The sequence below is a fragment of the Eutrema salsugineum genome, unplaced genomic scaffold (genome assembly GCF_000478725.1).
Source record: "Eutrema salsugineum unplaced genomic scaffold, Eutsalg1_0 scaffold_10, whole genome shotgun sequence".
Lineage (NCBI taxonomy): Eukaryota > Viridiplantae > Streptophyta > Magnoliopsida > Brassicales > Brassicaceae > Eutrema > Eutrema salsugineum.
Window position 1 is genome coordinate 10,178,411 of NW_006256908.1, and position 13,236 is coordinate 10,191,646.

Sequence of the window (13,236 nt, forward strand, 5' to 3'; positions counted from 1 at the left end):
TCCTGTTTTTTTTTATTGTTTTTGTTTTTCTCTGTTGTGTATCTATCAAAACGTTGATATTCTGAACCACTTCAGTTAAACATAGGTCCATCCACCCGTTATCAGCAGTTTATAAGTTGGTTACGTTATAAATTATTATACAAACAAATAAAAATCTTGTCCCAGTTCGTTTTTCAACCCAACATAAAACGAAGCTAAAAGATTTTGATTCAAAAATTAAGTATCCGAAACATTACTTCATTTGCAAGTTAGAGTTTTAAACATTACTCCGTCGCAAACCCCTTGTGGCAAATCACAGAAATTTATAAGCTTCTTGTGACTGTTCTTTTGGGCAATAGAAAAGGCCATCTATATATTACCGCTTTTGACACAGGAGGCAAGATTCTCTCATTTGTTCCACCAACAATGAAAAAATCTTACTTTCTCCGAGTATGATAAGAACCACCACCTCCTTGATGATAAACAAACCGGTGACGGGATCCACCACCCTTCCCACTTGCTTCACCTGTGTAACTACGAGTGGTTCCTCTGCTTCCTCCAGGTGTCCAGTTCAATATCTGTGTCCCTAACCCATGAGCTTCCTCTTCGTCTCTCTCATTGTACTCAAGTACTAACCTCTTTATATCTTGTTTCTCTTCCAAATCCGCAGCTTCTTTCTGTTTTGTGCTCTGCACTAGCGAACAATCACTCGGGATTAGCATTTGTTTTGTTTGTTGTTTGTTTCCTCTTTTCACTAGGACCTTCACTTGAACTTCTCTTCGCTCCCCATTCTCTTCATCCAACACTTCCTCCCCGTTATCACCTATAACCCGCCCAAAGTGATGGTGATCTTTTCCAGATCCTTCAAAAACACTCATCGGTATTGTCATGTTCAATGCCGGTCTGCCACGTAATTCTAGCTTCCTTTGCTCTATGCTCTCCTGCATCCACAAAACATTTCATTACTTATATATTAGATGCATCAATCTACATAAAGAAAAAAGGCCACATCTGGACTTGCCTGAAGTAAAGCCTTCAGTTCTTGATCAAAGTCCGCTTGCTCCTCAGGATCTACGGTTACCACCTTCTGCCTTACGCGAAATTCATTATCATCATCGGATCCAGGTCCTCCAACGCCATCATCATAGTCATCCCCATCGTCACTCTCAGATCCCCGGTCATGATTTCCATCATCCAACTCTTCGTTCTGTCCATCTCGGACCACAGAGCCACTACCAGAATCACTGTCGCTTTCTTCTTTGTGAGCTTCACCATTCTCTCCAATATCTTTTGCAGTACTTTTACCGTTAGAAAGGCTAACATTGGAAGATGACCTGCTTGGAGGCTTTGTATTTGAATGTCTTTCTACACTGACTTTGTCTGCTGAAGAAGCATGTTCACGCTCTTCCAGCTGGAGTATAGCTGCATTTACTTCATCAATAGTCGCGTAACGGGTCATATTGGGTCTCAAATTGGCAAATAAATCCTGCGTTGAGACAGAAGTTAAGAAACATTCATTTGTTACAGACACCCTGAAAACTTAAAAGTGAAAATTGGATCCACTTCTAGAAAATATCTTATCTCATGTCCCTTGTGAAAATATACAAAAATTATAAAAACAAACCTGCAAGTCAAATTCAATATCCAGTGGAAGAGGACCCTTGCTCAGTACGTATCTCTGGAAATTTATCAAAAACTGATCAAGCCTTTTCTTTGAAGAACCTCGATCAAAGTAGTGCCCACAGGTTTCTAGAAGAATGATAACCATTCTGACGCGGAAAAATTCTTCTGGTGGATCCAGCACCTCTTGCTAACATCAAAAATGTATATACAACAGTCAATCAGTGAAAGAGAAGGACGACTGAAAATTAAACGTCAGGCAACGATCCTGCAGAGTCGAGCCACACGTGGCATTTCAATAAGATAAAAACAGCATTTGTCTCTCCATATGAAAAATATGACTTCTGGCTTCAATCAGTTTATTAGATATAATCAGTTTTACAACATAGGATACCATATATGTACAAAATGACATATGCCTAGATACCACAACGATATAAAACATGATACGCCTGCATACAAAATAACATGAGGAATGCATAAAAAGAAAGTAAGCACGAATAGACACCGAATAGAGACGCTTATGATTATCATATTTTTTAAAAGCAAAACCACACGCAAGAGCATCATTTAGAATTTAAGAAAGGGATGAACTCGGAAAGAGCCTGAGGCTAACATACCTCTGAAGTATCATGACCATATAAAAGAGTTAAATAAAGTGTCTCGAATATCACAGATGAATCTACGTGCTCGTAGTTGTACAGCTCCCCTAAGAATCTCAAATGGGCGAGTCGCTTCTGTTGTGCCCCGTATTCATTCAACTCAAGCCCAACCCTTATCTCCTCCAGTACCTGCAAGAGAAAACAATGTATCATGTTACATCAAAAAACAGATGTGATACTAAGCCGCGGACAACAAACATGCAATACCTTAAAAGAAAATGTGAAATGAAGAACCCAAGCATGTAAGACTCACTCATGAGACGACATAACCAAGCATTAAATTTTATGGTGCGAGAGCATCTCCATACACAGTTCTGATATGATAAAACATGGAATCTAAACCTATAGGCATGCTCCTTCGAACCATTTTGCAACAGAAAGCCTATTTCAGGCTTTATTGACACCTTAAAGTTCACATAAGAAACAATATTATTTCAACTTGGCAGCAACTTTCATTTCTACCGAGTTCTGACTAAAAAAGGGACTTTGGCAGCTTAGACCTTTTCACTGCTGCACATACAACCAAATGGCTATTAATATAGCAATACTTTTCCAGTTATAACTACACAGGAAGAGAACAAGCTACATATTTTGTAAAATCAACCAGAACTTTTACACATAATTCACTTCTCCAAGTTAGAGTGGGAATATTAGAATAGTTTTCTCAAGAGACAGGAAGAAACCATTTATGCAACACCATCTAAAGTCATAGTTCTCTGACACGTGGGAACCAATTTAAGAACTTAGAGGATTTAAAGATCCGGACAACACAAATATGAAAATCCATCTGTATTAGTCTATTAGATACAGTGGAAAGAACATACCTCATCAACAACAGCAACGGCAAACTCATCATGATGGCGGCTCAAACCAGAAGTCAGTGAAGCAATTAAGTGAATCTGACCATATTTTCCCTTGTGAACTTTCATAAAGCACTTTAAGATGTATTGCTCACATTCACTCCATGGCAGCTTCCGCAGTTGCTTCAGTACATTCGTAATGGAATCTTTATCAAGATCTGAAAATAGCAATTTCCGAATATACTGCAGAAATTTGAATAAAAGTATAAGAAACACCAAAGGCGCCAATACAATTGAGCGATGGGATATTTAAAACATAAAGGACATAGTACTTGGAGATTAGTAAGCACCTGATGCAATGGTGGGCGAACTTTAGATATTCGTGCCGATCTTTCAGGTGGTTTACAAAGGTAGTAGGCATTTTCCACGAGAGTGCTTTGACGAGGATCTAGGTTCTTGACATTTTTCAGGCGCATCAATATGTCCAGCATATTAGTCATCCTAAGTGCGGTTTCGGGAGACCGATAAAGGAAACGGCCACATGTCTCCAGAAGATTGCAAGCAACATCAATGTTATGATGAGTAAATTCATCTAAGCAGGCCTGCAAACATAATTGGGAAGTGAAATTTTTTTCGAGTTGGATGGCTAGAGTTTCGGCAGAAATGATAGCAGATAGCATCCTTATCCCCATACAGTTACTTTTGATCTCCAGTAAGTGGGTTCAAGTGAAACTTACCTAATATATATATATATATAACTGAAATGTACCTAATATATAATTAAAAAGTACCTAACATATTTCAGAGAATTCAAGAAAATAAACATCTCTATAGAATGCATGTGTTGATGGTTTGAGCAGTTATACCTTCAAACAACTGAATACAAGACCAGAAGGTACAATTTTAAACTTGCAGAGTTCTCCTATAAATCTGATGTTCCGGATTTTTGTTTCGATATTCATTTGGTCCTGCACAAAATTAAATTTGCAACTCCATCAGACAGAATGTTATCAAATTTGAACACCGTTCATAATGGAATGTTGGGAGCCACGTTGAGAACAGAGGCATTCACATCAACAGAGTGAATTGATTTCACTCCTGCTCAAAGGATTAAAGTGCAGTAATAATCAAATCTCTTGAAAGTAAAACTAATTACTTACCTTTTTATGGACCAGAGAATTGAACTCATCCTCCAACATCTGCACCAGCGTAGAAGGGATGTCCTTCATGCACGTTGCTAGTGTTGCAACCATACGCGAATAGTATGCTAGCAACTCTAGAGATGTCCTAGGGACATTAAATAACGCCTTGACAAGTTTTTTTCTGTTTGTCTTGGAATTCAAATAACAGTATTCGACCTGGAAATATAACAATATGAGTAAACAATGGAGCAGAAATGACGTTCAGCCGAACAATGTTGAATTGAAAACCATTTCAAGGACTCTTACCGTTAGCTGGTCAATAAGATCACGGCTTACGCAGCCAGGAAGCCGCTGTAACAATCTTTCGAAGTTTGCCACGTCAAGGCTCTTACCTTTCTCCTTCTCATGTTCCAATTTCTTGTCACTATCCTTTTCTTTCCCTTTTTCCTTCTTAGCATCCTTAGCCTTTTCCTTATCTACTTCTTCCTTCTCTTGCGGCTGCTCAATATTTGATCCATCAGCCATATTACCAGAATCAGCAGGAACATCCGTTGTATCTTCGGTTGTTTGTTGACTTTCGACAACTTCAGAGCTAGACTCCTTCGATCAATAGGCATGGAATCAGTATTGCAGGATTTATATAAAACAACGCAAGTTTGTTTTTTTACAATGGCTAAATATGCAGCACAAATCTTTCAACAAGCAAAGCATGTCATTCTGAGGTAGACAATTTAGCCATACATTATCAATCAAGTGCCCTTCAATTCACAGTCTATCAAAAAGGAACACCATCCACGTTCTCAAATAGCAGCAACAGTATATTTCTTCTTCTATTCTAAGAGAGAAAGAGTGACAGAATATAATGTAGTATGCCATCCACTCACTGATGATTTATCTTTTGCCTTTGCAGATTGCTCATTTGATTTAGGCTCGGCTTCTCCCAACAAGACTGCTGGAACAAATGCCCTACAGAAACAATGCATCTGAAATAAGCAATTGAACACTAAAAAAGAAGAGTAAACGCTATATTGAACTAAATAATCCAGACTTCTAAGAAATTGAATGCTTTACGAATGCCACTTGCAAACTATTTTCCCATATCTTTGTTTCTTGGGAACATAAATAAGAGCTAACCTTAGATCAGGCAAGCACTCATAAAATGTCTTGGTATCTTCGTCGTCCCAAATTGGTTCGGGGACAGATGTATCTTTTACAGCACCAGAGGATGAGGCTTCGTCCCCTGCTGTGAGCCTAGTTGTACCATCCTCTGGCATAACAGGAGGCTGCATATCAAGAGATTCGGCCAAACTGCAACAAGACATTAATAATACATAACTAGCTTTTCAAACATTATAGTAAAACTAAAATCCCAATATACTCATCGATAAAATGATTACTATTATATTATATGTTCCAGTATAACGAGAACAGGAAATCCCAGTTGAGTTTTACGAATGATCAACTTACGATGAGATATTTCGATAGAGATGGTCATATGATTTCCTCAGCTTTTCATATGAAGATGCACTGTCTTCACTAAGTTCCCCTTTAGCATTTACCAGCTTTGCATTTTCTTTCTCCATTTGTTGAAGTGACTGTCAAACAAAAAAGTATTACGAAGATACTACAGAAAATGGGAAACTAGCAAAATGGAAAAAAGAAAAGAAAACGAGATAATATTTCAATATCAAGAAAGAAAGATATCTATAGAATGTTTCTGCACATGTGCAAACAATTAAGGATCTAACCTTGTGCTCAGACTGAAGTACATCTGCCAGAGTATCATAGTATGTGTTGAAAGCTTTCCTAAAATTCTTCTTCTGTTCTGCAGTGACGTCGAGGCCCTTAAAAAACTAGAGTAAACCTTAGTCAGATTTAGCTTTATACGAAAAAGTATATCAGATATGGACAATACTCATGAACAGCTGGAGTGGAATTAGTAGCACTCAAAGAAATCAGACCACTTTAAATACCAACGATATCTTGTAAGATATATGTTAATAGAGCTGGGGGATGGCACAGATTAAACTCATCAAATACAGGGAATAAAACTTCAGCTGATTCTTGGAACCTACTTACATCTTCGTCTTGCCCAGAAATAGGAAGCCCAAGAAAAACTCTTCCTTGCCGAGCAAAACTGGCAAGAAGTGTCAAATTTGTTTGGGTAGTATCTCTGTCTTTCATATGTTCAGCACTGGTAAGGTCCTTAATGATATTGATGAAGATGCTACTATCTTCTATTACTCCAACATAGTAGAGCTCCAGAAGAAGTTTTAGGGTACTGCGCTTTTTCATGGCCTTTGAGTTTCTGTCTGCATCCTCGTCGGCAGGTTTTCCAGGAAGGAAGACTTTCAAGAGCCCTTGTGTTAGACTGGGAGAAAATTCTTTATATCTCTGATGAAGTAGTGAGCATATCTGTCAGAAAACATGGACATCAGAAAAATTAGAAGGCTTGTGAAAAAAAGGAGCATCGTTTTATGCTATTTCTTATGCCCCTAAGAAATAACAAACTGAGAAGAGACCCTGTTATCATCTAAACCTTGAGGACAAGGTATATTTCAACAGAAACTTAAACTAGGTTAAGGGGATCTGACATACCAAGCAGTCCAATGAATTACGAAGCCGTTGAAACAAAGACAATAACTATTGAAATCTCAATGAGACATGTCGATCACAAGAGTTGCATGAATAGCATAAGAAAAAAAAGATCTTTGATCTACTCTAATCCGCAACATCCTAACAGTACACACATATCTTACTTATAAAGAGAAACCAAGATACAAAGAGAACTTTCCTGAATACTTAAAGAGAAGAATAGAGTCATAAGAGCAAAGTCGACGTTAATACATTATAGATTACAAAAGAACAAGATAGGAGACAGCAAGGCCAACCTGAACAGCTGCTTGTATGTCTGAGCTTTTGAGCTTGGCCTCACAAATGGCAGTGACTGCTTCACTAACGAATTTACTAAGGTTCACACCTCGCAGATCATCCATCAGCCCTTCTCGCTGCTCTTCATTGATCTGCTTTAACTTCTTGATAACTGCTGTATTGCGTTTAATACTAGAATCCAGAGTCCTAAGATATGCTGAATCTGCAACATGGAGGGCTCGGTCTCAGTAACAACTCGAACTACAGATTCTAAAAACAGAATTATCCAAAGTCGTGGGCTTCCAAACCCTGAATGGGCTATATCAGTAACAAGGACACCGGCTGCTACATACAAGCTTACAAATTTAAGTACTCAACCATTGACAGAAGATAGTGAATACCCTAAATGATCAATTCCACCTAAGTAAGCTCGTCTAATCATAGAGAATCATGTCATTAGGAAGCACAAAATTTCTCTTTAAATTATAAAATTTCCAGAAAGAAAAACAAACCAGGACGTTCAGGATTGAGGTTAGTTTGACGAAGAGCCATTTTAGCTTCAACTGACTTCTTAATCTCCTCAAGGCGAGCAAGAGTTTCCTGTAATTAACCAAAAACAAGGAAACAATTATCGAATTAAAGCATGAGATAAAGTTTCGGGAAAGAGAAAAGTTTCTAAGGAAGATATCATTATTTCAATTTCCTCGAGCAAAATAATCTCGGAAATCGAAAACCAACCTCGTCGTTTTGTTTCTCGCTGTGGGTTTCCTCTTCTTGATGATCCATTAGGGTTCAGGTAGATAAATCCGCGGGAAATTAGAGGCAAGTGAATCGCTATTTTCGATCGGACTTAGGTTTATTATAATCGACTGTCTGTGTTGCAGAGGAGCAGAGCTGTTGCAAATAAACTGGCGAACGACACTTTGAGAATTGGATCCCAAACGGGTCGATAAGACCCAATATCACCGGGTCGATCCGGTAATATATATTTAAGCCGTAACACGGTAACAGTGACATAAAGACAGGACACGTGTTCCTCACGAGCCAACAAAAAAAGAAGGAAAAAAAAAAGCAACATTTCTTTCTTTCTTCATCAATCCTCTCTTCCCTTGACCTCGGACGATGCACACAACAATCATTTCATTCTTCTTCACCTTGTTTTCTCCATGGCGGTTTCTCACCGTCTCTTCAGGCTGCACTCGCCGGCGAAGAATACTCTTTCTTCTTTCTTGATTCGGTCGTTTTCTTCTTCTTCTTCTTCTTCTTCTTCTTCTTCGCATGGGCCCTCGCTGGACCCTGAGATCGATCTCGAGGAAGCCGCGGCTCAGCTAGAGAAGTCTTCCTCTCCGTCTCCGTCTCCGTCTCCGTCCAAAGGAAGAAACTTTCACTGGGTGTTTCTTGGATGCCCTGGAGTTGGTAAAGGGACGTATGCCTCTCGCCTCTCTTCTCTCCTCGGTGTTCCTCATATTGCCACTGGTGATCTCGTTCGCGATGAGCTCTCCTCTTCTGGACTCCTCTCCTCTCAGGTTTGGGCTTATTTTTGGGATTAATTTCTGTAGCAGTTTAAGTATCTACAGTATATGATCTTTGTTCTTTCTCTATGTTGGAATCACACTCAATGGATTCTATGATCCTGAGGTTTTAATGTTATGTTCGATGATCCTGAATAAAGCTAGCAGCATAATCTTGGATTGAGTCTGCTGTGAAACAGTGCTCAATCTCCACCTCTGATCTCACCCTTAAATTTTCCCTAAGCTTCTCTGAAATTGGAATTACTTTTCCAATACGGATCAAACGAAATTCAATTAGTTTTTCTTGGGGAAAAATTGTTAAGAGACTGTATTTTAGCACTAGAGAAGCCCTGCAACGTGACCCTTATTCTGAATAATAGATGGCTGTATATCAGCAGAGTTTTGTCCAGTCACATGTGTGTTATTAGATGCTTATCGTTTGTCAATCGTTTCTGCATTGGTGTAGCTAAAGGAGCTTGTTAACCATGGAAAGTTGGTTCCTGATGAATTCATAATAAGTTTGTTATCAAAGCGTCTCGAAGCTGCCAAAGAGAAGGGTGAATCTGGATATATTCTTGATGGTTTTCCAAGAACCGTGACACAAGCGGTGAACAATCTATTGCTTTGTAGATTGAGGATAATGAAGGTTCCTTTGGTTGAAAAACATTGACAGCCTCTCTGTTTTTCCTTTGTCTTATAGGAAATACTTGAGGGAGTAACTAATATCGATCTAGTGATCAACCTGAAGCTAAGAGAAGAGGCATTACTGGCGAAATGTCTAGGAAGAAGAATTTGCAGCGAATGCGGAGCAAATTATAATGTTGCGTGCATTGATATCGAAGGTGAGGATGGTAGTCCTAGAATGTATATGCCTCCGCTACTTCCTCCACCAAGCTGTGAATCAAAGCTTATAAGCCGAGATGATGACACGGAAGAAGTTGTCAAGGAAAGACTTCGGATTTACAACAAAATGGTATATTTTTCTTCTTTCAGACATGAACTTGCTCAAACTTTCATGGAAAGAACAATGTTTAGATGTTTGTCCTGTTTCACAGACTCAACCAGTGGAGGAGTTCTACAGGAAGCGTGGAAAGTTGTTGGAGTTTGAATTACCAGGTGGAATCCCACAATCATGGCCAAGGCTTCTTAGAGCGTTACACCTTGAAGACCTTTATGATAAACAGTCTGCGACAGCCTAGTCTCTCTGTCTCTCTCTCTCTCTCTTTGGATTATATTATTGAATCCACAACTTGTTATACATTTTTTGCTCGAGGAATCCTGCTCGTGCATATACGGTTAAGATAGTGAATAAAAAGAGACATGTCCCATTGTTGTTACTCCACAAGTGAAGCATATATTATATAGTGAAGCTGTTTTTTTGTGGATTCTGGTCCACCGTAGAGAGTTGAAAATGACTCCTTTAATTGGAACCGATGCTTCTATTGTCTTCCTTGTTTGAGATTTGTTCTTTTGAAAATATGTGAAAATTTGACAAATGGTGTCATAATGTACAGAGAGTAACACAAGTGCTTGGGAATAGTTTCTTTGATATACACCAAGTTTACATGATACATTTTTAAATCTGAACAGAAAGCAAAAGCAAAACCAAACATTTTGTCAAACCAAACTCAAAGAGTTCGGTTCTTGACAGAAAAGGTATTCATTATTGGGCTGCAACTTGCAAGTGGTTGCTTGAACAAGCTTGCACTCTTTTCTTTCATTAAGCAATCAATCAAACATGGATCCCAGAAACAAAATGATACATGTGGAGTAAAGTAAAGGATGATGAATCAACAAAACCGCTTCAATCTTTTCCTTGATCATCTCTGCGCGCCTTTAGTCTCTACAATCGAACCTGAAGCAGCTTCAGAGTTAAGACGGAACAGATTCTGCCAGTTCTTGTAATTTTTTCAGACCGAAGGTGGCTATAAGTTCCATTGAGACAAAACCTTCACCAGATTTTGCCTCTTCTTCTTCGTCTTCCTCTTTGAGACCGCATGTGAGTTTAAGCTTCTCTGCTTCGGATTCTGCTTCCTGTGCTTCCTCAAGCAGAAGATTAGCTTCTTCAAGGTCGCTCAGCTCTAGAGCAGCTGATCTCTCGGCTTTTGCAGTGCCACTGTCAATCCGCAACCTCTGGAATCTACTGATAGCCAATTCTTTTTCTTTTGACAAAATCAACTTCTCTAACTCCTGTAGCTTCTTGATGGTTTCTTCAATCTCATGCTCTGCTTTTTCGAGCTCAGCGTTAGCTTTTCCTGTTTCGATCTGTATCCTATCCTTTTCTAGATTTAACGACTTAACTTCTGCAGCTATTCTTCCAGCTTCTTTGAAATTTCTCGTTGAGGCAGCCACTTTCTTCTCTGCTTCAAGCTCCGGCATCCTTTTCTCTATGAACATGATTTTATCCATGAAAGATGTAATATTCTGTTGGATGATCGACTTTCTAGAAGATTGCTCCTGGAAACAAAGAGACGGGATTGATAAGGACTTATACAAAATACTAGTGACAGATACTTTAAACTAAAAATGTACACTGAATTTGCAACAAGATGTTTACATGATGCAATGCCATATTATTTTATAGTCATGAAGAACCTTTTTCTCGAAGCAATAGGTGAGCAAATTGCGGATAAGTAATTATATGCACTTATGTTGATAAATAATTATATATAGATTTCCTTGAGTATAATCTTGTTCAAACATGATAAAGGTGGAACAAGATTCATAATATATGATGTTGCAGCAAAGAAGGAAGAAGAAGAGAAAGTAAAGAGAAACCTTTATTGACTCTCGGGTACTGGAAACCTCCTCCTGTAGCCTCTGGACTTCCTCAGAAAGCTTCTCTTCGATATTTACAAGCTTGGCTCTCTCTTCTCTAGTTTTTGAGACATAAGACATCAGAGATTTTCGCAATTTAATAACTTCCTCATATTCATATGCTTCATCTGCTGAAACAGTGACAAGATCACGGAGTTTGGCCCCTCTCTCCTTCTCAGATGCCAAAAACGTGTCCATGTCTGTCTTTCTCTTTGATAAAGCTTCAGTTTCCCTATCAATCTGGGAGAGACCCGCTTGCACATTGTTGAACATTTTATCCAGGCTTGTTTGCAATTCCTTGTAGCCAGAGACCACATTATTAATTCTTTCTTCAACTTCCTTTATTTGGAAGTCGTTCTCGTCAATCTCCTTCTCCTTTGCCTTTACCAGAGCAAGTAGCTCCTGAAGCTCATCTGACAAATGTTCTTTCTTTTTATGCAACATCTCTTTTTCTTTCATCTCTTGTTCAACCGATCCCTCAAGAGTACCATTCAATGACAACCGTACGTTATCAACTATGACAGATTCTATATCCAGTTCAAGTTTTCTGACATCCACATCCTCAGAACATGAATGCCATTTCCCCATTTCCTCTAAACAAAAAGCTTCTGCATTCTCCAGAATTGATTCAGCGTCATTCTCAGCATCCTATAGATATAACAGTCATAGCAAAATTATAAATATCTCATACCTTGGACCTTTTTTCAGTTTCCACTAACGTAAGGAACAAATGAACAACAATGACTTGGTGACATACCTTGCAAAATCTACGAAGCAGAGAGGCAGATTCTTCTTCAGCGGCAATTTGAGCAAGGAGGACTTCCTCCATCTTAGATTCAATGGCATCACAATCAGATTCTGCTTGACGGAGCAGTGTCATGAGAGTTAGCCTATCTCTTTCCGCAGCCGCGAGGCTTTCACTAATCCTCTCAGCGGCATCAAAATCCTCAGCCTCAATTGCTTCCTCAAGCTGTTTCTCGAGCTCGTCGTGCGTTGTGGAAGCTAACCTGAGATTCTCAGATGCTTGCCTTCTCTTCCTGATGGCATTCTTGCGAGAAGCAGTAACGGATCCGGCCAAGTTCCGAGCACGGGTTAGCTTCCTTTCGATCTGAGCCTTGACTAATTCCAACCTCCCCGAGCTACCAACAGAAGAAGAGTCCAGAGAAGGCTGATCAACGACGGAATCCGATACTTGCATAACGGAATCCGATACTTGATTAACGGAATCCGACTGTTGACTGACGGAATCCGATACTTGATTGACGGAATCAACCGATTGTTGACTGACGGAATCAGCCGATTGTTGACTGACGGCATCATCTTCATCTTCGTTGATTTCGTGCCTCCCGTATCCGATTCTTAATCCAGCGGCTCTTTTCTTCCTCCGCGACACCTGACGCCCATAATTCTTCACCGAGGAAGAAGAAGACGACAACGGGGATGGATGAGTAACTGCGTCGAGGGGCTCAGCTGCGTGTTGGACCGGATTCACTATCGTTAAGTCGGAGAACAGATTTTCATCCAGAGCCTCAGGCATCGTCTCCGTCACCTCTGCCGGCGGAGTCGTGATCGGTGTCGCCTCCGCCACCTTCGAAGGCGGCAAAGTTGCAGGTGAATTGTCGCTGCCATCGGCGAACTGAGACGACGGCGTAAAAAGTTCCATCCCCTCGAACAGAGATTCCACATCGTCGCCACCATCCATCGCCGATCCGATCACCGGTAAATTCAAGAGCTAAATAAAAATTTGTACAGTGAGTGGATCTGTATTATGGCTCAATTGAATCTACTTTTTTTTTTGGTTCGAACAATTGAATCTGCCTTTTAAGTTTGATTA

At 39.6% G+C, this 13,236-nt stretch overlaps 3 protein-coding genes across 3 annotated transcripts; 1 reads left to right on the top strand and 2 right to left on the bottom strand.

The window, feature by feature from the left end:
* Positions 1–114: 114 nt before the first annotated feature.
* LOC18027267 (regulator of nonsense transcripts UPF2) lies at positions 115–7,973 on the bottom strand. The gene is made up of 17 exons (XM_006411088.2): positions 7,813–7,973; positions 7,587–7,674; positions 7,095–7,297; positions 6,283–6,618; positions 5,952–6,056; positions 5,671–5,798; positions 5,338–5,511; positions 5,088–5,169; positions 4,510–4,803; positions 4,222–4,419; positions 3,928–4,029; positions 3,412–3,663; positions 3,086–3,304; positions 2,220–2,390; positions 1,604–1,789; positions 1,001–1,465; positions 115–920 (listed from the first exon to the last, which is right to left on the bottom strand). The coding sequence occupies exons 1-17, from the start codon at positions 7,858–7,860 to the stop codon at positions 417–419; spliced, it is 3,555 nt and encodes a 1,184-aa protein (XP_006411151.1). The 5' UTR covers positions 7,861–7,973; the 3' UTR covers positions 115–416.
* Positions 7,974–8,201: 228 nt separating this feature from the next.
* On the top strand, positions 8,202–9,968 carry LOC18027268 (probable adenylate kinase 6, chloroplastic). Its single transcript, XM_006411089.2, has 4 exons — positions 8,202–8,600; positions 9,052–9,192; positions 9,286–9,558; positions 9,641–9,968. Exons 1-4 carry the CDS (start codon positions 8,241–8,243, stop codon positions 9,782–9,784), a joined length of 918 nt encoding a protein of 305 aa, XP_006411152.1. The 5' UTR covers positions 8,202–8,240; the 3' UTR covers positions 9,785–9,968.
* A 274-nt stretch (positions 9,969–10,242) lies between these two features.
* Positions 10,243–13,179, bottom strand: LOC18027269 (myosin-11). The gene is made up of 3 exons (XM_006411090.2): positions 12,160–13,179; positions 11,364–12,050; positions 10,243–11,042 (listed from the first exon to the last, which is right to left on the bottom strand). The coding sequence occupies exons 1-3, from the start codon at positions 13,102–13,104 to the stop codon at positions 10,458–10,460; spliced, it is 2,217 nt and encodes a 738-aa protein (XP_006411153.1). The 5' UTR covers positions 13,105–13,179; the 3' UTR covers positions 10,243–10,457.
* Positions 13,180–13,236: the final 57 nt, after the last annotated feature.

Excerpts from the sequence above, each read along its gene's own strand:
- LOC18027267 (XM_006411088.2), bottom strand. The coding sequence starts at position 7,860 with ATGGATCATCAAGAAGAGGAAACCCACAGCGAGAAACAAAACGACGAG. Across the intron at positions 4,420-4,509 it reads ATCTTATTGACCAGCTAACG|GTCGAATACTGTTATTTGAA; the intron begins GTAAGAGTCCTT and ends TTATATTTCCAG. Across the intron at positions 921-1,000 it reads AACTGAAGGCTTTACTTCAG|GAGAGCATAGAGCAAAGGAA; the intron begins GCAAGTCCAGAT and ends TTGTGGATGCAG.
- LOC18027268 (XM_006411089.2), top strand. The coding sequence starts at position 8,241 with ATGGCGGTTTCTCACCGTCTCTTCAGGCTGCACTCGCCGGCGAAGAAT. Across the intron at positions 9,193-9,285 it reads CAAGAACCGTGACACAAGCG|GAAATACTTGAGGGAGTAAC; the intron begins GTGAACAATCTA and ends TTTGTCTTATAG. Across the intron at positions 9,559-9,640 it reads TTCGGATTTACAACAAAATG|ACTCAACCAGTGGAGGAGTT; the intron begins GTATATTTTTCT and ends CCTGTTTCACAG.
- LOC18027269 (XM_006411090.2), bottom strand. The coding sequence starts at position 13,104 with ATGGATGGTGGCGACGATGTGGAATCTCTGTTCGAGGGGATGGAACTT. Across the intron at positions 12,051-12,159 it reads TGCTTCGTAGATTTTGCAAG|GATGCTGAGAATGACGCTGA; the intron begins GTATGTCACCAA and ends TTATATCTATAG. Across the intron at positions 11,043-11,363 it reads GTACCCGAGAGTCAATAAAG|GAGCAATCTTCTAGAAAGTC; the intron begins GTTTCTCTTTAC and ends CTTTGTTTCCAG.